Genomic DNA, 25107 nt, shown 5'->3' on the forward strand with positions numbered 1-25107 from the left:
GGCGGAGCGGCGCATCTGTACAGGCAGCTAGAGGAGAGGAGAGGAGAGGTGGAAAGGGAGAAGGAGAGAGGCGAACAGGACAAGATGAGGACCGCGGCAGCAGCAATGGAGGAATCGACGTTTGGACGGGAAAAGACAGCCGAGAGGAATTTACCGAGAAAGACCGACAAGGCATGAGAGAGAAGGCTCAGGAGACGTGCCGTATCGCCCCAACATGGAGGCGTAGCGACAGTGGCATGCATTAGAAGAGATCATTTCATTGTAGCCTAGCAGCAGCGGCACCATCCGTCCGTCCAACCTGAGCGGAGAGGAGGAGGAGGAGGAGGAGGAGGACAGAGGAGCAGAGATGGTTTCTCAGGTTGTGCAGACCCTGCGTCAGGGAGTCTGGGCATCTCTGACCGGGGGTTGGTACCACGACCCGGAGCAGAACAAATTCAACAACTCATGCCACCTCTATCTGTGGATATTTCTCCTGATGTTGCCTCTGTCTCTCCATCTGGTGAGTCTTTATTTAGGGAACATGACGTTCAAGGCCGCGAAGGGAGTGTGTGAGGTGCCAATAGGTAGCCTAACGTTGTATTGTCATGCGCCCTTCTAATCCTTTCTTGGATAAACGTGCTGTGGCCATGCATGATTTTAATGCCCTTCATTGTCTGGTTCCTACTGGAGGAAATACTATAGGCTGGAGAAAGCATGCAGCACTGTCGCAGTGTTTTTTCCTTGCATGCGGTGAGGAAACGCATGGCTGCTCCTGGATGTGGCATTGGAAGAGACAGGATGCTTGAACGTGAGGTTCAATACTATTTTCATGTCGTGGCCTTTGAAATAGGGACCAGAAAGCTGTTATAACACCCAGTTATAATACCCTGACAGTTAAATGTCCATGTGGTATTTTTCAGCAACTGTTTATGTTGTGAAGAGATGCTGTAGCTGTGGGGAGGTAGGAGGAGGAGCTGAGGAGGAATCACGAGGGAAGAGTTGCTAGTATGGGTCAAACACCTTGACCTTAGCTGTGATGAAGTACAAATGATAGCAATTAAATTACAAGCCTTATGTCTGGCAACAACAGCCTCAAACAGCAGTAGTAGTGAAATAGTTATAACACCCACAGCTTACGTTGCAATAACAACTTTTTTATTTGGCTAGAATGTAAATAAAGGACTGGAATAATGTATTTCACACTCTCAATAACATTTATATGTATGTGAGGTTTGTCTGGATTTGATTGAAAAGATTGCAGATTATAATAGAATCTACCTCCTTTTTAAAAAAAAGTGTGTCTAACATGTGTTCAGCCTATCTCAAAATATCCATCTATGAAGGACAGTTTCTATGGCAAAGTAAAAGCACTTAAAGGGAGAGTGACAGCGCAAACGCTTGCCACCAAAGCTCTATCGAAATGTTGTTGCCAACATTTTTCGCAGTCTGTTTGGAAACAATCACTGCTTCCCGTGCAAAAACAACACGAGCTCAAATTTCAGGTTTATTAGCCAGTTTTATCTGAAGGTCACACACACAATGAAGGAAGAAAGTGGAGGAAACACTTTGATAAAAGTGATTATTACGCTGGAGCATGCATTTTTTTTCTGTCTGTACAATTTTACCGTCAGCCATAAATAATTGTCCACAATGTTCAGTCCAGCAAGAGGTCTCTCAAGACTTGCATGACTCATGTAACAGTATGATGCAGATATTCTGTCGTAAATCTTCCTGTTCTTTGGTATGGGCTGTTCCTCCTCTGGGGATCAATACATCTCATCAATCCTCTAGCGAATCTTATTAGATCACATGGTTCACTGAACTTCAAGCTCTAGCAGCCACAGTGCACCATCTATTTTTTTTTAATTATTGGATTGTAAAATTCAACAAAACATAAAACATACTTGGTCAAATGACCACCCTGTTTCTCTGGTAGAATTACAAGCATTAAACCAAACACTGTCCCGGTAGAGTCAGAAGTCTCTGGAGATGTTGATTTGAAAAGCTGAAGCTCTTCTCTCCCTCCCAACAGGCTCTGCCCCCTACCACCATGGCTTTGAGCATCTACTGTACCTCCATCACGGTCTTCTTCATCCTAATCAAGATGGCCAACTATCGGCTGCACATGATGTTCGACGAGGGTGAGGCGGTGGTCCGCAGCAGCCTCTCTGACCTCAGCAAGGCTCCAGAGAAGAAAAGCAATGCCTCAGACTCCTGCCTGCACGCCAGTATAAGGTATGGCATGCTATGCTAACGATATGATCACACCATTATCGCTGTCTTCACTATACTCACGATGGCAAATGTTCTCTAGGAAAACAAAAAGAAGCAGTACAGTATCAAGACTTTGAGATTAACTCATTTTAGGATTAATCACTTAATCATGTAAATACTTTATCATCTTTATGCAAACCTTGAAGCCATCCATACAACTTTAATAACATTTGAATGTCGCACCCTTATCATGACATCAGAGGAAGATGGCCACAGTGTGAATATTGGAAATCTGAGGAAAAGACAGAACTAACGATTCAACAGAATCACTAACATGAAGTTGAACTTTAAGGCCATCTTTTAGAATAATGCCACCAAGTATTACTGTGTATCTTAACATGACATTCTCTTAATAGCATCTTTAGCATCCTTAACTTCTTTGAGATCAGATTGTTTTTGTGATTGAGTGTATTCAAGTGGGAAACAGTCTTTTTTCCAAATTCATTTCAAAGACTTGACTCAGTGAAGACTTGATGAATGGGCAAGCTTACGAGAGGAGGTCAGGTATCTTCCGACGGCTGCTTGGCTCACAGTTGATCTATAAATTGGACTAAGAAAAAAAAAAAATCCATCAATCCACGCTCCTTTAGTTTGTGCTGAGAGATAATAAAACAAAAGGTATAGACAGGTATTTTTTACTTCTTCAGCTGAAAAAAATCAATGTAACATTTCATCCTTATACTTTTATGTCGTCTTTTATCTCTTATCTAAAAAGGAAGAGCAGTACAGTCCCAGACAGTGTTGCCATGACAATGTTGGCTCGGAAGGGTCCCAGTCCAGTGATACAGGTTACAGTGAAACAGACAGAAACGGACCCAGGACTGATTGGGGTGGTAAGTGACATTTAAAGGATAGCCCTCTTAAGAGACACTGTGCTGACCTACATGATGGTCTAATTTTAATCTGGTTTCTGAATTCTCCTTTCCACAGGACTGTTCAAAGTCAGACGAGGGCGTGAAGACTTCGGAAGGTGACGCTGTTTTTTGTTTTAGGGTTGTATCGAGATACAGATAGGAAACTATTGAAGGATACATGAAACCATGGAAAAGCAAATTAATTGCAAAAAAAGTGTGATTTTCCACTAATGTTTGGTCACTTTGAAAATGATGTGAGTCATATTCTTTGGCTTACACAGTCACCTGGGGCCAGTCAACAATAGGCTCAAACAATAACCTCAATCTAGAATATAGACAGACTTTTAAAAAAAAGTCTAAATTCACGAGTCAGATTTAAGGAACAAAATGTGCAATTTTAGAAAAATGATGGAATAAGTTAATCAGTTATTGTTGGCTATAATCCACAGCATTAGTCACAATACATGAGTCATGTAAGCTGGAGAAGTAATTTGCAAGCTAGCCAGATAACAAATCCTCCCAGATAGTTTTATGCTGGCAATTAGGTTTGCCAGCAAAACAGCTAAGATAAGTCAGCTAGTCTAAACTGAGCTGTGCTGCATCATTAGAGCATTGGTAGCTTTGTAACGTTAGCTGGTTGATCTGATCTGCACAATGAAAATTTTGTTTTACAAAACAGCCCAGTCTGGAATAGATTTAAAAAAAAGGTCTTGATCTAAACTCTCTAAAGCATCTTAGAACCGCTGTGCTTTTTTAATCACCATCACTTACAGTAAGCACCAAGGGAGGGACTGCTTTTACTGGAACAGTGTTCATTCCTCCACAGCAGTCTGAGAGACTCTTACGACACGGAGCTAAAGCTGTGTTTGCTGTCTTTCCTTTAATTTGTCAACCAGCTGCTGTTACTCACACTTGCAAAATCAAGTAATTTATCAACCTAATTGACCTTATATTAAACTTTTCTCTGAATCATCAGTACTTGGACAGTTATAGGAAAGAGGTAGAGATGTTTGAGGTCTGATTCGTGGTTTTCTCTTCTCTGCATACAGAGGAACGGCCATTGACAATCAGTTAGGGTTTGATTGTCTGATTGGTACCTTGAGTAGAATCACACTTTTTTTTTCAAGCATAGCATCAATGGAGCTTGCTTTACATACACATAGCAATCTTTTAGCGGTTGCTCAGTGTGGCAATGAATGGAAGCTGAAGCAGACTGAAGGCTGATGACTTCCTTGTGAATTATTTAATGCTCAAAAGTGGTAGGACAATATGATAAAGTGATAAGTACACTCTCAAGGAGTGAATACTTGATGTTGGAAGAAGGTAGCTGAAGGTAATCTGCAATGAATCTCTATTTATTTGACCTTCTAATGTGATTGTATATGAAGAGTTTTGTTCCGACAGAATAATTCTGTGAGGGAAGCCAACGTTGTTCCTCATCCCCAATGCTCTCAATTGCTTCTTGGACACTTTAGGTTGATTTTTCTTGCTTTCTGCAAACTCATCATGGTTGTAGATATTCAAAGACAAGCAGCATCAGATGTAGCAACCAGCCAACATGAGCAGCTGACTGCTTCCAGTAAATGTATGACCTAATGCGCTGGGGATTAGTCTGATGAAATCCATCTTAACTTGGTCTACACTGTGGTGTAGTGCTGAAAGTTTGTTTTATTCATGGAAATGCATTTCTCTGTTTATTGCAAAATATGTCAGTAGACAATAGTGGATTAGAGACAACATTTCCATCTTGGCAGTTTTTGTGGGATTACAGATGCTCAATATTACTGCACCTTAAATCAAAAACTGTGTATGTCCATTGCTTCCAGGACAGGGTGAGGGCGCTGCAGATGAGAAGCCTGTAGAGCGAGGCCTGCATCCAAGCCCAGAGCCTTCTCCAGATGACCTCTCCAGTCCCAATCCCGACCAGGCCGCCCCCCTGCTGCAGGCCCAGCAGAGGACCCCATCCCGAGCTGAAAGAGAAGAGACGCGACCTGGATCTGCCGGGGGTTCAGGGAAAATGGACATGGAAACAATTGATACTAGAACCGTGAAAGAAGGAACGGACATGCAGACACTCTTAACGGGGGCCGACAAAGAGCGATCAGAGCAGGAAAGGACAGCAGAAAAGGACATAATAGAAGAGGAGAAAGACTGCGAGGATAAAGAGGCTGCAGATATGGAAACAGCTGATGAAGGTCTGCCTCCTTCCAAGGGAAGTGGAGATGAGAGTGAGGAGGAAAGCGAGGGGCAGAAAGAGTTTTCAGATGCCAACAATAATTCACTGGAGACTCCCCAGGACTGCCAAGACGATTTCATCGACATCCCTGATCCTCCTGCCCAGGTTGGCCTTACATATAGAGAAACAGAAGTGAACTTGTATTTAAGAAATAAGCTATCTATTCATACTAAAACAATACTAGTATTGTTATCACTTTTTGAATTATAGGTAAAACTATTCTCTTTGTCTAATGCTGTTTCTCAGGCTGAGCCAGTGGAGGAGACTTACTGTTCTGATGAGATTGAAGTGGTTCTGGTTGATAACTCCGGCCCAGGGCCTGTGTCCGCTCACCTGGACGAGAGTGACACAGTCAAGATCATCATCACTATGAGCTGTGACCCTCAGACTGCTGCGAAGCTGGAAGAGAGCGTTAAGCAGAGCCTTCTGGAGAATGCACAGGTAGGAAACATTCTGGACCGAGTTCTGTCAAAACTGTTTACCCAGCTTGACATCCAATAAGAAAGCTCGAGGGGGTTCATTTATCTCACAAAGTCTGACAGTACCACATATACCAGTCTGTTCCACGTCTTTATTGGAGCTATATAATGTTATCAGCGAGTCCAAGTTTTAAACCTACAGCTGAATCAACTCCAAACACATCTTCTGCAATAGTTTGCTCTGAAATGTTTTGTGTCTTTGGAAACTTTGGGCTCCTTACTTTAATTTTCAGAAAGCCATGTCAGTGTGTTTGTCAGTGGATGTACAAGGATGGTAAATCATCTATATTTTCTAAATAAATTCAGTTATTGTCAGTATTTAATGTCTTGTGAATATGAGTAATTAAAACATCATGTATTTTGAATCCACTCCTTACTACTAAAATTTTAACTTAACTCAAGGTGTGTTTTTGCAACTTAAACAGCTGAGATAAGTTTAATAGCTGGAGCAAATTAGAAGATCATTTGCTACTGTTTAACCTAAAAGACTAAAATCTTTTAAGTGTTATTACAACAAGTAAAGAAGGGAATTAATCCACAATAAATTAGGAATCTATCCCCCCTCATCTGGCATAGATACGCTTAACACTGACTTGATGAACTGTAGAACTGGCCAGTACGAGACAGTCCAGACTTCTTTGTAATTGCACTTGATTAGTCTTCCAAATTGCAAGTGTACATGTTATCCCAGATGCAGTATCTTGCTGTAGTGTCCAGCCTTCACTGAGAATGTAGCCATGCAGAATAAATCAGCAAATCTGTCCTTTTTAATGTCTCTCTGACTGCTCCTATTGTGCTGTTTGATTTGGAAAGTCCACTTTGTTTGTGACACGTCTGTGTGTGTTCAACAAGGCTCAGAAGGATGCAGGAGAGTGTCACATCAAGATCCCTGTCATCACCTTTGACTCCCCCGAGGACGACAAGCAGGAGCTGGACGAGGAAGAAGAAGAAGAAGAAGTAGCGACTGGCTCTGAGGAAGACCCCACCCTGAAAAAACAACAGACAACAAGCCAAAGTGAAGAGTTTCACATGTGTCGAGAAACAACCAGTTCTGAGTTCACAACAATGGAGGGTCAGGATCACGACCAGGAACATCTTGGTCTGCAGTTGACCAATGACAGCACGCCAAGCCCACAGCTAACAAATGATAACAGCTCATCGGGTATCGATGTCAACTCCCACCCCGATGACACAGACCCTCTGGATCCTAACGTGGATTCACAAGGTTTCCTGCGTCTGCCGCCTGCCTTCGGCCGTTACGGTCCAGGGGGAAGGACTCACATCCGCGGGCTGAGCATGGACAGTGGCAAAGATGCCGTGCTCCTTTCAGACCGATCACAGAACACAGTATGCTGGCAGTATTGCTCTGTTTGTATTTGGAAAGTGTGTCCTAAATGTGTCACAATCTGTCTATGCATACATACGAACATCTGTGTCCTTTACAGGCCACCATGACTAGTTCCAAGTCAGATCTGGAAGCGAAGGAGGGCCAGATACCCAACGAGTCCAACTTCTTGGAGTTTGTGTCCTTGTTGGGGTCTCTCAGTGCCAGAGGGGGGGCCGCCAGCACGCAGGAACATGACGAGACAGAATGCAAAGAGGAAGAGGGCACTGCAGAGGAAGGTGAATCTCAGAAAGAGAGTTTGTCCATCTCCCTTATTTAAAAGGTTCAGAGTTTATGAAGACTTTTAAACAATGTGCATTCATAAGGTGCAATATCAATGCATGTTTCTGAGCTACAATACATTAGCATTGCTGCTTTTGGTGTGTTGCTTGATTGGCAATATTTGTTTAAAGCTTAATGTTAATACAATACTAATATAGAAGTGTTATTCAAAATACTACTAGGGGTTTTCTAGCCTGCCAGCCTGAAAGCATGTTGGGTCAGAGGTAACTCAGCTTGTTAGCTGATTGAAACCACTTCAGCCAAATGGTATTAATGAAGCTGCACAGCCTGTAGTGGCTGATAATGATGAAAATGTACTAATAAGGTGATTTATGTGGTTAAACTTGGATTAAATGATTTTTCTTAACCACTTTGGGGCAGCATAACTAAGCTAATATGCCAGACATGTTGGCAAATGGTTAAATTAGACTTTGGTTGGACTTGAGCAACAGAATCATTCTGTTAGAGTTGTGACCCTTGATGCCGTTTCAGATTATGTGCAATTTTCTCTCCGTTTTTTTAGCTATGTTTTTGGTCTCCACCAACTTACGAGCAAAATATTTGACCATTTAGCTTGCCATTTGCTCCATTATAAACTCATCAGTTCACTCGGTATTCGCTAACTTTGTCTGTCATATTGTTCTGTGCAGTTAGTGTGCAAGAGCTTCTGCTGCATGCCTAAAAATAACAACTATAACAAAAAGATACTGAAAAACAACATTTTCATACAGCTGGTGATCATTTTCTGTGTGTTTCACTCCTTCCATTGTTTACTTAAAAATATTAATGAAAGCAGCTTTAAAGATATAAACTAATTCTGTTATTTTACCCAACATTTCAAAGCAGAGAACCTGAGTACGACTTCCAGACCAGACCAGACGATAACAGAGCCAAATACAGACAGCAAACCAGAGAGACCAAAACCACCTACCAGTCTCCCTACCGACAAACTGCAGGCCAAACCACCCACACAAATCCCAATAGTTTCCCCCGACAGGTACGATTGTCTATTTTCCAACATGCTTCAATGAAAAGCACTCTTACACACGCACACAAACACACACCTCTACAGGACTTACATCCAGGATTTCCAGTTGATTGTGTTTCCTGTCTGCAGTCCACAGACAGACAGAGAGAAGGATCCAGACTATGATTCTCTGCCCTCGCAAACCTCCCAGTCCGAGAGCTCCATGCTGCAGGTCATCTGCAGACCAGAGGCCACAAACAAAGAAGAGGCCTACACCTTCCATACTGTACACAGTAAGCAGCTTCTATACAACATGATTATTGGTTTCAAATGTTAAAAGACATCTGGTAATGAAAAATAAAGGCAACGCAAAAGTGTAAAAATAAAAGGAATTCCTTGGGTATCCATTTGAGACCGGCTCCAAAAGCTAAAGAATCTCATCAGATCTCATATTCAAATCCTAATTATTACAACAGAAATAAACAATTTTACATTATGGTTTAAAAAAATGTTGATGTTTTTTTATTTCTACAGCTCATTTCTTTATTCATAAATCTTTACAAGGTTTATTGTTTTGTTTTTATTAAGCTATGTGGATGCATTTTCATAATTAGGGATGTGGTGGAGTTGACTGACTGCCGGGAGCGTTGTAGGCGTTTGCCGCCCTAGCTCCACCTCTTTGCAAGTTTCTGAATTGATTGAAATTTAGGTGTATACAGCATTTCAAATATGTGGACCCCATTGATGGGCTTCATAATGCCTCTTCAGAAAACAATGGGTGACGTCACTGAAACCATGTCCATGTTTTGTACAGTCTTTGGGATAGGTGACTTGTAGTAAAAGGCAACAAAAAGATGCGAGAGACCTGGTATGCTTTAGTCTTTATTTCTGCCGCAACAGTTTGATAATATTGAGATATCTGGAACAAATGTACAGTTTAGTCAAAGGTTCTGTTATTGGCTCAAACTGCTCTACAAACTGGTAGATTAAATGCATTGTTTTTGGATTGACTTCAACATCCTCAGCTGGTCAAATGTCCAGTTATTATAGTCCCGAACGTCTGTAACACGAAATGAAGAAATATCTCCTGCATTATACATTTATCTGCTCATCAGCTGGTGTGTTTTTTTCTCCTTCTACAGGAGACAGGCCTCGTAAGCTGTATGCAGAGAGAGCTCTAAACCTGCCGCTGGGAGCTGAGCTCATCACTGGCAACATGTGGTAGGGCCGTCAAATCTTCATTCCACCGCCTCCTTCCTACACACTGTCTACCTGCATGCTCTTCTTTTCTGCTTCATTGATTGTTTTCATCTTACTTTATTTCCCTTTTGTTTCATCTTCTCTTTAACTCTCATAATTTACTTTTTAATCAGGATAAACCAAGAAAAATAAAATAGCGTGTGTGTGTGTGTGTGTTTCTTCAGTGACCTGCTGTCAACTTCTTCAAACTCAGAGTGTCAGGATGGCCTTGCAGGTGGTCACGCTGACTGCCCTTTCCAACGACGCATCATCCCTGCCCACAGGCTGCGGCCTCGAAGGACACATCCTGAGATCTTTCAGGTCTGCATCTGCCTTCATTTTTCCTAGTTCCACTTATTAAGAGCGTCCCTTTACTAACTTTTTGAATTTCTAAAAGTGATTTTCTAAAGCTAAAGGCAGCGGAAAAAAAATTGTTTGTTTATGAAGGATTTCATTTGGACTGAGTATGCTGTCAGGAGTTCTACATAAGGTTATGTTTCCTGCAGGAGGCTTTTCAGAGTCCATGTTTGAGATGATACCCACTTTAGTGGTTTCTTGTTGGCGATGGTAATGTGCCAAGAAATGTAGCAATGTGCCAACAGAGGCTGTGAACACAAAACTGCTAGCCAGCAGACGTGGATGTAAACAATGTAGGTTTCAAATTCTTCCAACAATCGTTTTTTTTCCTTCGCTATTGTTTCATGGGGAGAGAAAAGCTTTCATCCTGTCTCTTAGGTCTCAAGGATACTCTACTGTGGATGTGTTGTTGCTAAACTGTGGATGTCATTGCTGCAGTTTGAAATGTTCACTCCTGCAAAGCCTGCATGAGAGCTGGATGCAGACCAGTGGTGGTATTACTGTAGCAGCCCAGATCAGTCTTGAAGTAGAAACAACACAGAGTCTCTGCTGAATCATTACTGCACCAGTTTGTGCTCGTAGAAGCGTTGTTGTTTTGTGTACTCGTAATGATCCACTTTGAATATTTAACATGGGAAAAGGGTAGACTCCACTTGTTTCCTGAATAATTGCAGTTGAAGTCACGTGGGTGTAAATTATTTTGTTTTTGTCTGTCAGGAAGAGGACTCTTTGGATGATTCGTCAGAGACTTCCACTCAGGAGAAACCGGCCAGGAAGATTTATTACAAACTAAAACTGTTTCCTGGGAAGTGGATCAACATTTTATATGACCGACTCACCCTGCTTGCCCTTTTGGACAGGTAATACATTTGAAAAAATCCTGCAAATGCTTTACACTGTTGATCCCATACATTCATGCAAGTTCAGAAATCAAACATCACACATATCATTCAGCTCTGAGATCTATGTAGAGATATTTTCCTGGGAAAAATAATCAATAAACCACAGTTTTAAGTTTCACACTAGTCATATCTATCTTGTTAGTATTTTCCACCATTGTCTGAATTCTCCTACCAACTTCTGTCAAGATGCTTTTAAGAATCTGAAAAGTCCATACACTGGATGTTTGTTGTCCTGTCTCTTTAAATTTGAAGCCTTTATCTTGCAGCAGCAGCATCTCTCCTATTGATATTGAATCACTGTGGGTTAATTGAGTTATTTTTTAGTTCCCATTTGATGTACTTATAGCATGTCAGGTGCAGTCCAACTCTGCCTTAATAGTGTATTTGCTGTTTTCATATAGAAACCAGGATGTTTTGGAGAATCTGGTCGCCGTCTTCATGGCCTTCCTGGTTTCTTTCCTGGGTTTTGTGCTTCTAAACCACGGCTGCTTCAAAGACTTCTGGGTCTTCCAGTTCTGCCTGGTCATCGCCAGCTGCCAGTATTCCTTACTAAAGGTAACAAAAAAAACAAGAAAAACTCCTGACCAAGGTTTTAATGTATCAAGGCTCAGCCCGTCTAACTATGGGCATGAGCAATGTACCAAAATCATAAACGTTAGACAGCACTGTGATGGAGAAATGCAAGTTGTGACAGTCTAAGAAAAAGCACATTGTGCTTTAATCAACATGCATTTGGGGAGGAATGATGTGTGGGCTCAAACAGTGGTTGCCTATTATAAATGAAATGTGAATCGGACCTCAGACCTGTACGTTTCTGTTTGCTCCTGCTCACTTCCTTTCTGTTAAACTCAAAAGCAATCATGATGTTCGAAGATGTTTGTCATCGTCATTTTAAAAAAAGGGATTCAATATTTGCTTCTTTTGTCCAGAGTGTTCAACCAGATGCAGCTTCACCGACACATGTAAGTTAACAGCTGACGTTTTTACAACATCTCAGATGACATATCAAAATACATATAAAATAAACTTCATATTAGTTCTATTTATTTATTATTTTTAATAAACTTCTATGCATACATCCATGATGCCCCTATCGGTTGGTTTCACCATGTGATCGTTGTTTCTTTTTAGTGTTGCATGTTGTCAGTCTTTGGCTCAAAGATGTTATTCATTTGAAATCAGTTCATTTTGAACATCCTCACAAATGACTCAAAAAAGCTAACAAGCTAGCTTTTAAAAAATCCTACAGGGATTTAAAAAAGTTATTATTTGACTTACTTATTGACAACTTTATGATGTCCATGATTATTATAGATCATTTCGTTTAGTTTATTAGTTTATTTGAATCAGGCTCAGAGTACCAAAAAAGAAGAGAAGAGATGCTTTGTACCAGGTTTAGCTAATTTCCATCTGTTGTCCCTGGGCATTGGAAATAGACAAGACTCTGCTGTTTTTACTCTTCTAAAATCCTAATCTGTGTGTGTGTGTGTGTGTGTGTGTGTGTGTGTGTGTGTGTGTGTGTGTGTGTGTGTGTGTGTGTGTGTGTGTGTGTGTGTGTGTGTGTGTGTGTGTGTGTGTCTCTAGGGTCACAACCAGTTGGTGGCTTACAGCCGGGCTGCCTACTTCTGCATCTTCTGCACTCTGATCTGGCTGCTGGAGCAGCTGCTGAGGATGAAGGACCTTCCTGTCTCCACCCTGTACGGAGTCACCATAGTCTGCCACGACGCGCTGCACTTCTTAAGAGACATGCTCATGGGTAGGTAGGGAGAGAGGAGACGAACAAGCAGCTTCCCACTGGAGCCTTGTTTCAGACAAGCATCTGCTGTGACATGGCAACTGCTTTATTTCTTGTTGTTAATCATTTGTTTGAACTCATATCCAAAACGATAATTCCTAAAAATGGCCTGTTTTTGTCTGATATGTAAAACAGGTTTTACCTACTGCTTCCCAATCACCTTCCTGGTGGGCCTTTTCCCTCAGATCAACACCTTCACCATCTACCTGCTGGAGCAGATCGACATGCATCTGTTTGGAGGAACAGGTTGGTGCAAGAGTTTCTAATCTCTAGTTTTCTATAATTGAAAACAAGTGTTGATTGCTCTTTCTGTTTTCATTACCCCTAACCCACCATCGTATTATTCATTTCAAGATGCATCTGTAGATATGTTATCTATATTTACAGATTTGACATAAATGGAGAATCTGTTCTCGGGTCTGATTTCACAAATGAGAAAGTGTTCTGGTTTCAGTATGTTAAATAGTAAATAGTAAATGGACTTGAGCTTTTATTGCACCTTTTTAGTCTTCTGACTACTCATAGCGCTTTAACACCAGAGGTCACACACCCATTACCACACTGATGGTAGTGTTTGCTTTGTAAAGTGTCCATCAGTAATAACTAATCCCATTCACACACATTAGTTTAAGGTGACTCTGCAACTCTGCGAGCAAGAAGATGGAGTTTACACACTGACAGCACTTTCACCAAAGACAGAGTGAATCTAAAAACCTCACATGTCCATAACGGACCTTCCTGTGGCAGAAAATGACAGGTTTGATTATAAAACTAGAACTCATTTGGTGAGAAATCATTTCTGATGGCTTTCAAGTTAAAGTAAAATCTCCTTTGGATGTAAAAAAAAAAAAAAGTCAAATGAGATCTTCTTCTGGGTTTCTCTCTGTTGTTAATGCATGTCTTGTCCCTTTCCTGTTATTTGTGTCTTCCAGCTGCTACGAGTCTGGTCTCTGCAGTCTACAGCATCCTCCGCAGTCTGATCGCTCTGTCTCTGCTCTACGGTTTCTGCTTCGGAGCTCTCAAGGTACAAACTGAATATAAACAAAATATTCCCTCTCCTCTCCCGTCCTCCTGAATTTGGGTTCATAGTAATCCTCTTGGCTACAGGAATAGAAGACGACAGGGAGCTCAGTTATAAATAGCACACAGTCAATGCTGTAAGTACAGTTGCAGCACAACACAAAGAGTTGTGAGTCATCTTTAAAAGTAACTTCAGTATTGCAGCTGGAAAAGGAAGCTTTTGAACCGTGAAGCTCTGAAAGCAGCAGACCTTTGCTTTATGGGCACATGATGGTGTGAGTCACACAGGTTTGTGTGCCTCTGTGTGTTGTTCCAGGAGCCGTGGGATGAGCAGCACACGCCGGCTTTGTTCTCTGGATTCTGCGGCCTTTTGGTGGTCTTCTCCTACCACCTCAGCCGACAGAGCAGTGACCCCTCTGTGCTCATGTGAGTGTTTGTGCATCTCTGTGTGTTCTTCAAGAGAGATTCAGCTCAGACAGGCAGCACAGTTACAAACTTAAAATACAAAATGGAACATTTTAAAATAATGAAACAAGGCAATTTCCTGTGTCGGAGCAAAATAAGTTTATGGTGTGTCTTTGTCTTATTCATCATGTAAGAGTCTCTCATGCAACAGTTTTGTTACTTGCAGGTCTCTGATCAAGTCCAAAATAATGCCCGCTTTGGTGGAGAGCGAGGAAGAGGAGGAGGAAGACACAGACATCAAAGACCCACTTCCTGACAAACTGCAGAGCTCGATGGTGACTAAAGACCAACACAGAAACTTAAACTGATTGAGTCATCAATAATGTCCTTGTTAGCTGTTAGAAAAATCTGCTCACTGAAAGCATAATTAAACATTTCAAGTGTTGAGTTGGCCTGCACATTAATTGGTTTTTATTGCTTAATATTGCACCTGAGGAACCAGAATTAATCCAAACCGAGTGTAAGACTCAGTAAGACTTTAAGAAGAGATAATAAAACGTTGTCTGGGATTACAGGGAGTTATGCATCCTGCAAAAACAAGCCTCTCGCTGCCTTTCGCTCTATTAATAGAGGATTATGAAGCTCTTTGCGAGCTGCTTTGTCTTTGATCTCTAAAAGCTGAAGACTCAGAACGATTACAAAGAAATAATCACACCTAAATGAGTGAGACAGATGAGTTTTTGTAGATTTTTAAAGATCTCCTCTCTCTCTTCCCCCCACCCCGCAGAAGGAGATTCTGCTGTCGGATGTGGTTGTGTGTTCTGTCGCCTACATCCTGACCTTTGCCATCACTGCGAGTACCGTGTTTCTGTCTCTCAAGGTGAGACTGTTTCCTCTTTTTCACACTCCCTAAGGTGTGTTGCCTAGCTGTTTATTTTCACCATCTTTCTTTCTTTGTAGCTAGTATGATCAACTTTCACTTGTGCTGTTTTTGGTGTCCCCTGATAAGAAACACCAGCACACCCTGTCTCTTTGCCACTGATGTCTTGTGTAAAGTAATATTCTTTAACGAAAAGTATCCTCCTGCTGTTTTTTACTGTCAAACGTTCAGATCAATGTCCTTCTTTTCCTTGGAAAACTTCCCAGTTTACATTCTATTAATTGCCTCATCCGACCCGATGCAAGAGATACGAGCCTTATAGAAATAGACACTCTCCTTTGCGTTTGTAGATTCATATATATATATATAATTACTGTCTGCTTCATAACCAGCTAAAAATACTCACATGAGCTTTAAATAATATATACCTTCTATTTCTAGCCTTTTGTGACCATTGTGCTGTATGCTCTGGCGGGGACAGTGGGGTTTGTCACCCACTACCTGATCCCCCAGCTGAGGAAGCACCACCCTTGGTTGTGGATCTCCCATCCAGTACTCAAGACCAAAGAGTATCACCAGTTTGAACCCAGAGGTCAGCATGCCCACTAGTCTGTACATGGAGTTGTTTGTTCATAGTTAATTATGTAAGCCGACAGGAAAATGATCAGGAAGAATAAATAAAAAAAAAAAAACAAGACCATGCAGCTTTCTGTATAATGAGGATAGTAAATAGTTTTGGATCCAGATCTGAATATAAATACACTCAAAGTCAATGCTTGATTGATCTGCATACATAACAATCCACAGAGTGAGTAATGCTGATTTGAAGAGCCACGATTTTATTGACATGTTAACACTGTTTGGGAATTTAGGGGCACAGCATGCAAGATCTCCTTCAGTGCTCATGTTTGCATGTTGACTGATGAACTGGGGAAATGCCTTTTGATTAAGCAGAAAACGTTTTAGTAGTTTATGAGATATTTGGTTGATTTAGAGACAAAAAAACAACAACCTTAAAATGCAAAAAAATAAAGCTACTTTGTCAGACGTGAATGTAATGAGACTTTGAAATGATAAACAGCTGCATAATCATCACGATTATGATAAGATAAAGATGAAGATAAAGATAAACTTTATTGATCCCCCGTGGGGGAAATTTGTGCATTACCGCAGCTCCAGAAAACAGGGGACGGGAATATACTTCTAAAAAATAAAAATAGAAGTTAAAAACAGATCAAACATATTTACATTATTTAGATAAAAATAAAAAAAATACAATAATGTAAAAAAATGCAATAATGTAAAAAAATACGATATTGTAAATGTAAAATTACACAGTAACTTGCAGTTACGTGCTACGTGTTAGATGCTTCAGTTACGTTTAATAATGGAACAACTAACAAAAAAATTCACCTTGAAATGTGTCTCCCACACATCCTTGTGTGCAAGCCGTGATTCTGATCCTCTTGAATCATTTCCCTGCTCTTGTGTGTGTCACAGAGGACGCTGTGCTGATGTGGTTTGAGCGGCTTTACGTCGGGCTCCTGTGCTTTGAGAAGTATGTGGTGTACCCAGCCATCATTCTGAGCGCACTAACTAACGACGGATTTGCCCTAAGTCACCGCAAGAAGCTGGGAATTCAGTGAGTGGACACATGCAGCATCCAACACACAGTATGCAACGAATTTGTGAAAATGTAAAGATGTCTATAACACTTCGCTGATCAGATCAGTGTGTTTGTGTGTTTGTGTTTGTGTGTGTGTGTGTGTGTGTGTGTGTGTGTGTTGACTAAACTCTTGTCTGTTCTGCCTCCAGCTGCGATGTACTCCTGACGACAGTCGCTGGATTGAAACTCTTGCGTTCGTCCTTCTGTGATCCGAGCTTCCAGTTCCTCACCCTGCTCTTCACGCTGGTCTTTTTCCACTTTGACTGTCCGCACGCCTCTGAGAGCTTCCTGCTGGACTTCTTCATCATGTCTATAGCTTTCCACAAGGTGAGAGAACACTGGTTGTTCCTACCTGGAAACAGAGTTGGCTGACGTGCTGCGCATTGGACAATATTGGTGTAAAGATTTAGTCCAAGACACATTTAGAAACAGAGCCAAACAGGTAAACGCAAACGTGTTAAGTTCTCAGAGAAAGACAAGAAATTATACCAAGTTCAGCAAATAAAAGACTGACTGACTATTTGAATACTTTTATACTCAGCCTCTGAGAATAGCTTTCTTAAGTCTTCTGTGGCTCTGAAGGAGCATCGTCCAGTCTGAGAAAAATAACCATAATGATGTCATTGTGTATCTAAGAACCGAGTCATCCCAGCATTTGGCTAAAGGTTTCTGTTTTTTCTTTAATAGAAAGGCTGGTTTACAAACAAGAGGTGTGACAATAACACATGATTTTGTTGCATTATAGGAATTGTAAGATTCAGCATTTCTGGGTTTTGCCCATATTAGGGTAAAAATGTCAGGAGGTTTGTGACCTTTGATAATTGACTGATTTTTCTGGGGGGAGGATTTTTTAAAACTTTTTTTGGGTGGGGTGGGTTTCAGGGTGAGCATATAAACAGATAAGAGAGACAGAGATAACTAATAACATCTAACCAAACTTCTCAGCTAAGAAGCTCCAACCACCTTTCTGTCACCGAACAGAAGTACATAATTTGTTTTTCAATTGAAAATCAGGGCTGGGGTGCTGATTGGCCGAGTGGTTAGGTAGCACCCCATGTACAGTAGCTTTGATCCTCCAAGCGGGCGGTCCAGGTTCGAGTCCTGCCTGTGGTTCCTTTCCTGCATGTTATTTACTTCTCTCTCATCCTGATTTCCACAGTTCTTAAAAATCATTAAAAAAAAAATCAGGGCTGATTAGTTCCCGAAGAAAAAAAGTCACAATTTCAACTGAATCTCTTTTTTTGTGTTTTGTTTTAAAGTGCCACGTACACATATATTAAAATGAATACATTTAATATGCTGGTATTTGGCCATAGAGGCCATATATGACCTTAATATTGATTTGAAAAAAGGTCACTTTATTTTCCTTTGAGTCAAAGGTCGTGCTAAATATGAATAACACACTATGATGCCAAATATAACGACTCCTCTGTTGAGTGTGTTCACAGAGGACTTACTGTGTTCTTCTCTTTCTGTCCAGATGCGAGAGCTCTTGCTGAAGCTTCATTTCATCCTCGTTTACATCGCTCCGTGGCAGATTGCCTGGGGCAGCGCTTTCCATGCCTTCGCTCAGCCGTTTGCTGTGCCACGTATCCTTTTCCTCAGACCTTATGTGTGTGTGTGTGTGTGTTTCTCTGTGTCTTCATGATATCACATTAGTAACTGCTTGTCTTTCCTTGACCGGTGTGTGTGTGTTTATTCAGACTCTGCCATGTTGCTGCTCCAGACTTTGCTCACCACTGTCTTCTACACACCGCTGGCTCCCTTCCTGGGCAGCGCCATCTTCATATCCTCCTATCCTCGGCCAATAAGGTTCTGGGAGCGAAATTACAAGTAAGACCCAGACAAAAAAAAAACGACTCTTTGAGAGTAGAGTTAACTTCCCGAACAGCCTTAACATGTGTGAGAAGTATTCACTGACATTTTAATTTCAAAATCTAAAATCTAAAAGAAGGCTGCTCGTCAATACACAAGTGAAATCATCAACCAAACCTGTTGTCCAAATCTTAACAAAATAGATCAACGAGCAAGACAGTATTACTGGATTACATTATTTTATTACTATACGTTTTTAGCACAGTTCATGTTTAATTCATGTCAATTTTGAGCACATGTTTACTCTTTACTGGCTTTTGGGACCCCTAAAACTGCTCAAATGAGTCAAAATGGCACCTTCTTCTAACACAAAACACACGCAGAGTGTTAAATTCCCCCCCTAACTGCACTGCAGAGTGAGCAGCATTTCTGTGTGCTGGTGCTGTTTGCATTTATTTAAACAGTTATTTTGGGACAAATTGTCTCCTATATATGCAAAAGGGCTTACTTGCAAAAAGAGTTTCAAAAACACCATGGAGCTAATAGCCATGCGCAGTGAGAGGGAAAATATTACAGGCTGCTCAGAGTTGGTGGTGACAGCGCCACAGTATTCATGAGAGGTGATTCTCAAATTTTACAGTGATAAAAGGAAAACAATTTGGTCTCTTATTTGACTTTAAATTCAATAATCTGCAGATAAAGTCTGTAAATATGACTTTGAATTTACTATTACTTAAATAAACAGGGGTGAAACCGGTCTGGGGCTGTCAGCGGCTCGTCACTTTGTCCACATGTGTGGAGAGGTCTACGCATGACGAAGATGTGAGTTGTTTCTGTCTAAGTGTCCTTTCTTGCTCCATTAAGGGAGGAAGCTTCTTTTTTTTGTTGAAAAGGTGAAACTCATATCCCAATTTTTCAAGGCTGGCCTCACAAAACATTTGAAACACACAGGAGCTTCTCTTTACATTCAGACTCCAAACAAGAGCAAACTGACATGGAACAGGACATCTCTACTTCATCATCTTAGACCTTGAGACGGAGCAGATATCAGGAGCAAATTATTTGCATTTTTGATGTTATTAGTGGTCGTAATCTATTCATAGTGAATCAGGCCCTGAGTCAATTGCACATGCAACATGCACAAGAACATACTGCTGTAAATACCTGCTAGAGAAGTAAGTGTGAATTAATCCAATGCTGGAAATAGTCCCAAACAAATCCACTACATCTCCCTATTTAGATAAATGAATCTTAAAAAAAACGACATTACCCAGCAACTTAAGAAACGAATGAGTCTTTTGTAAAACTTTTTTTTTTTTAAAGTTTTATCAATAACATCAACAATGTACTGTAATATATATATTTTATATTTAGTGAAGTGCAAATCAAACCTTATCAACTGAGTTTGGCAGTTTAGAAGACAGACACCCCCTCCCCCTACCTCCTCCTCTCGTTCACCCTTACACAACATAACCCCCCTGTTCCCTCTTACTTATTGATGTGAGGGACTGTTTGTGCTTGAGCCCACTCAAAGCGCTCCAAAAATAGCTGCAAACTTCAGTGATTTGACATGAAGCAGCCTGTGATTATATTTAGACGCTGGGGTCTGCTTTGGAAATCAAACATTCAAATCACTCTGCAGGAGTTGGATCTTGGGCATTTTAGGCTGTAGATGTGCTGGCTGACACTCTTAACATCAATACAACATGACAATGTGAAAATATACAACAACAACAACAACAACAACTGAGACCACAGAACAGTCTCGTCTTAAAATGTTTTTAACTGTGTGAGTGGTGCTTGGAGGAATTCACCTTGTATTCATGTTAACAGTAATTAAGTCCACTAAGGATTTAAAGAAGGTAGTTGTCTTTATCTGTAATGTTCTGCATGTTTTGGTGCTGCCAGTTTAACAAAAGGAACTTTGATTTGATGCATTGTGAATGTGTTAGCTGTTCATCTTACATTGTTACAAACACTGGGAAACACATTGACAATATTGCATTACTTATGCTTTTCACTTAAAGGCATACTTAAAAAGATTTCTGCATTTAAAAAACGAAACGAAAGCTAGACCTGTTAGTGTATTTTTGTTTAGTTTTTTTTTTTTAAATTGGCATTCTAAAGTTTTCCAAAAATGTTCAAAACCTCAGACAAACTCATCCTTGTTCAAGGTCAGCCTGCATTAGATAACATTACTCATGGCTTTTTCACTTCGACAAAAGGAACATGAAATGAAAAAAGTACGACTCAATGAAGTGAGAATAAAACTCCAAAACAGTACCTCAATCAGCATGGATTTTTCTTGAGTCATTTCATCAAACAATCAATCAATCTTTATTTGTATAGCACTTGTCATACACAGTGATGTCTCTCAAAGTGCTTTACATAAAAAGAAATCAAGCAGCAACAGCATGACCCCAAACCCCCCAACCCTACCCCACAATTTATAAAGAGGGTAAGAAAGAACTAGATGAAAACAGGTACTGACAGACTGAGGAAATGCTATTATGACTTCTTAATGAGGAAACACAGGAGGTTAAAATCCTTAGAATAAAATAGAATAAAGATATATATGTAATTTCATGTAGATTTTCATCAAACATTGGTGAGATATTTCCAGGTTATTTCCATAGACTGTAAATACTAAGGTTATCATAACATATTTGAGACCCCTAGTGGCAGAAGTTACATACTGTGCCTTTAAAATTTAGTTTTGACCGTTTTTCTTTTTTTGTCACTGATTCATTGCAGCACAAAGCGTATAGACAACTCTAACAGCAGACTGGTGTCCCAAGTGGATAAGGAGACAGGTGAGTGTTTTCACACTAAACTTTTGTCCGGTAGAGGACACTTTATTTTACTTTTCTCTTTAAAGTATTCAAACAGACTTCTTGTAGTTTAGAATCAGTGGGGGAGAAAGAAGCAGTCATGCGTGAACTTCTTCTCTGTCCCTACGTAACATCGTTCATTTTCAGGGTGTGATGACAGCAACCTGAACTCCATCTTTTACGAGTACCTGACCCGCTCGCTGCAGCATTCTCTGTGTGGCGACCTCATGCTGGGACGATGGGGCAACTACAGCGCCGGAGACTGTTTCATTCTGGCTTCTGACTACCTCAACGCCCTGGTCCACCTCATCGAGATCGGCAACGGTTTAGTCACTTTCCAGCTGAGAGGCCTGGAGTTCAGAGGTAAGATTCCACACCTTTCTTCAACTTCACATGTTTTTCCTCTAATGAGCGATAAACTAACTAGCTCTCTGGCTGATCAACTCCATCCCAGGTACTTACTGCCAGCAGCGAGAGGTGGAGGCCATCACGGAGGGCGTGGAGGAGGACGATGCATGCTGCTGCTGCGAGCCGGGTCACTTACCCCACATGCTGTCGTGCAATGCAGCCTTCAACCTGCGCTGGCTGGCCTGGGAGGTGATGGCCACCAAGTATCTGCTGGAGGGATACAGCATCAGTGAGAACAACGCTGCCACCATGCTGCAAGTGTACGACCTCAGAAAGCTCCTCATCACCTACTACCTGAAGGTAAATCTTATCTCTGTGTATATGTGCAGTTTTACAAGTTTCAGTTTGTGTTGGAAATCAACTCAGGGAAGTTGTTTCTTAGATTTCTGAAAGGGAAGCTAAAGTGTTGAAGCATCTTATTTTTAATGGTCGGAAAATGAACATTCTAGTCATAATATCTCCTGATTAACCAGTGTGTCCAGTGTTTACTGGTGTTAGCACTGACACAGATTGTGTGACTTACACCAAATTGATGTGTCCAAATTGAAATTTCTCTACATATTTTGTATTTTCATTTCAATATGTACCATAAGTACATTTCAGGCCTCCAGAGTCTACATATGTGGGTTTAAACAACAAGTCCACGTCCCTGTATGGTATAAAAGTTGGGTATTTGGATTCTGGAGATTGTTCAGGATGGGTTGGGGGTCGGTCATCTAACCAGTTGGTTTCAAAACTGTAAAACACATGCATTTGTTTCTGGCAGAATCATTTCCATACAACTGTTAATATAATTCAACACTAACAACATTAGTGAGCTGAAGGTTAAGAAGAATTTGAGCTATATGGAGATGGAAAAATGTTGCCATGACACATTTTCACAGTTTCAGCATGTCAGATTAACATGACACACTACAGTCATCTGTTTTCATGAGTCAGCAGTTATTTTATAAGAGTCCCTGGATTGGAAAGGTAACTACTGCAGATTTAATAATGCATCAACTATAGACATATTCCCTGAGCTCCTACGTCGTGGACTGAAAATATCTCATCAGACTGAAAGATTTTCCTGCCAATAGCTTAAGCAGTGTGCAGTGTGCAGTTTGCAGATGAAGCAGGATATTCTACATTCATTATAATTACAAACAGCAGCTTCCAAATTGTTGTTTCAGATCTGGTCAGCAGGTTTAACACAAGTTCTCTTTTCTTTGAGTTCTTTTGACCCCTGACCTCTTCCCCGTCTCCTTTCAGAGTATAATCTACTTCCTGGTCCACTCTCCGAAACTATCCACCTGGCTCAAAGATGCCTCCATTGAGGAGGCGCTGCAGTCATACACAAAGTGGCACCACATCGAACGTGACCCTCAGGTCTTCAGTGTGAAGATCGATGAAGACTACGTGCACTGCCTGCAGGGAGTGACCCGCGCCAGCTTCTGCAACGTCTACCTGGAGTGGATCCAGTACTGTGCAGGGAAGATGGAGACGGTACCTCACTTAAAGATTTTTCTATCAAACTTCATTATGGGTTAGAGCAGCTGAGGGAGTCTCAGAGTGCAAGATTACGTAGCCAGACTCTTGTTTTGTCTTTACAACTGTCCAAAAGCTGAAATACTTAGGTGAATGCTGTGTCATGGTAAGAAAAGAAGCAAATAATCACACTCTAGAGGACAGAACCGTTTAACTTCAGTGAGTGAATAAAAGAAAAGCAGAAGTAGTGGGACAATGAAACATTCGACTCTGATTTAATTGCAAATTTTCACTCAATTCTATGAATTTTTAGCAGCATACATACCTCATGAATATAATATTTTTATATATGTCCCATATGACAGACTCTACATGCTTGCCCTCTCTCTCTGTCTCTTCTTTTGCACAGCCTGTTGACAGCGATGAGGACTCTAGCTTGGTGACTTTGTGTTACGCTCTCTCAGTCCTGGGAAGGAGATCTCTCGGCACCGCATCACACAACATGTCCAACAGGTAAACCTTGTTCAAGCAACAGAGTGACACATGTAGATACATAAACAAGACAAACACCAATCTCTGAACCGAGTCATGTGGGAAGATAATCATCAATAACTACCATTGACAGTTTTGAACAGTCAGCTTTTTTTGCCAGGCTTTTTGGGGGTTTTATCTGACCCGTGTGTTGAACTCTTAAATGGACTCATACATCCCATTTGGATAGACAACATTTACTGTTCATCATTCTAAGGTTAAATGATGTATGAGCAGTTAAAAGGGGACATGAAAAAGTACCCTCTTCTTTTATATAGTTGCAGTAAGATAGCTGTATGAGGACTACATTAGCCAATACAAGTTTAAGCAGCAAATTATGAATGTCTTCAAGCTTTCAAATTCAACATTTAATCTGTGAGTGACATGATGACTGTTTCAACATTTTCATACTCGTGTGTGTTTTTTTTGTTTTTGTTTTTTGTGGCGGGGGTTTAAAGAAATCTTGAATTTTCAACTTTTAAAAATATATCAAGTGTGACATTTACTGTATGTATGTATGTTTATGAAGTATTTCCTTCAAGTGCAAGACACCTGGGATTTTCAGGGATCAACAAAAGCAGCTTTCTCGGATAATCTGTGCAAAACCGTGATCCCCTCAGAGACAGAGTTGTAGTTTAGAGAACCATAAAGAAAGTATGGGAATGTAATGCTAAACTCATACATGAGTTATGAATGATTAAAACCCAAATTACATTTGAAAGAAAACAACAGACAACAATATTTACTGAGTAGAATTAATTGTTCCCAAAATACACCAACATGCAGTCCACCGTGAACCACGCATGATTGCATTTATTAACAGTTTTCTTTTCAGGTTCATGTTATTTGTATAAACGCATAAATGACACATCATTTTAGAATTGAACTTGTAAGAAAGGTGCTGTAAAAATCTTCTGTTTGGTATAGAACGAAGTATCAGGATGTTTTTCCCTGCAGTGTGACAGATGCAACAGAGGGGGGCGCCAGCAGCCAAATCTTGAATCACAAACTGCTCCTGCGCTCATGACTTTTTGTCTATTCTGAAAACACTTAACAGTTGCGTAATCCCTCTTCTTTCTCTCCCCTCTGAATCTTTTTATTTCCCTTCTCTTTCTAAACAAACATCGGCACCCTCCACAAAGTCTGGAGTCATTTCTTTACGGTTTCAACACCCTGTTTAAAGGCGACTTCCGCATCGCTACCAAAGACGAGTGGGTTTTTACTGATCTGGACCTCCTGCAGAAAGTGGTCGCTCCTGCAGTCAGAATGAGCCTCAAACTGCATCAGGTAAAGTGTGCTGTGCCTTTAATGGATGCTGCTGCTGCTTCCTCATGCT

General features: G+C 40.8%; 1 protein-coding gene across 3 annotated transcripts in view; it reads left to right on the forward strand.

The window, feature by feature from the left end:
* Positions 1-5: 5 nt before the first annotated feature.
* Positions 6-25107, forward strand: part of pcnx2 (pecanex 2) — a 31080-nt gene continuing 5978 nt past the window's right edge. Inside the window, exons 1-32 of one of the 3 annotated variants that reach the window (XM_020643051.2) lie at positions 6-499; positions 2012-2214; positions 2969-3086; positions 3184-3223; positions 4934-5448; positions 5590-5784; positions 6675-7169; positions 7268-7445; positions 8332-8485; positions 8606-8748; positions 9598-9676; positions 9880-10015; positions 10769-10911; positions 11355-11508; positions 11883-11915; positions 12538-12709; positions 12884-12994; positions 13681-13772; positions 14085-14194; positions 14400-14508; positions 14961-15053; positions 15495-15645; positions 16554-16695; positions 16869-17046; positions 18200-18308; positions 18423-18552; positions 21289-21347; positions 21513-21728; positions 21820-22073; positions 23025-23258; positions 23650-23753; positions 24914-25058. In XM_020643051.2, the coding sequence (XP_020498707.2) occupies positions 347-499; positions 2012-2214; positions 2969-3086; positions 3184-3223; positions 4934-5448; positions 5590-5784; positions 6675-7169; positions 7268-7445; positions 8332-8485; positions 8606-8748; positions 9598-9676; positions 9880-10015; positions 10769-10911; positions 11355-11508; positions 11883-11915; positions 12538-12709; positions 12884-12994; positions 13681-13772; positions 14085-14194; positions 14400-14508; positions 14961-15053; positions 15495-15645; positions 16554-16695; positions 16869-17046; positions 18200-18308; positions 18423-18552; positions 21289-21347; positions 21513-21728; positions 21820-22073; positions 23025-23258; positions 23650-23753; positions 24914-25058 (5148 nt within the window). In that variant the 5' untranslated portion in view covers positions 6-346. The remainder of the gene's footprint in view (positions 500-2011; positions 2215-2968; positions 3087-3183; positions 3224-4933; positions 5449-5589; positions 5785-6674; positions 7170-7267; positions 7446-8331; positions 8486-8605; positions 8749-9597; positions 9677-9879; positions 10016-10768; positions 10912-11354; positions 11509-11882; positions 11916-12537; positions 12710-12883; positions 12995-13680; positions 13773-14084; positions 14195-14399; positions 14509-14960; positions 15054-15494; positions 15646-16553; positions 16696-16868; positions 17047-18199; positions 18309-18422; positions 18553-21288; positions 21348-21512; positions 21729-21819; positions 22074-23024; positions 23259-23649; positions 23754-24913; positions 25059-25107) is intronic. The other 2 variants (XM_020643052.2, XM_065959251.1) reach the window with 2 other exon arrangements.

The sequence above is a fragment of the Labrus bergylta genome, chromosome 10 (genome assembly GCF_963930695.1).
Source record: "Labrus bergylta chromosome 10, fLabBer1.1, whole genome shotgun sequence".
NCBI lineage: Eukaryota > Metazoa > Chordata > Actinopteri > Labriformes > Labridae > Labrus > Labrus bergylta.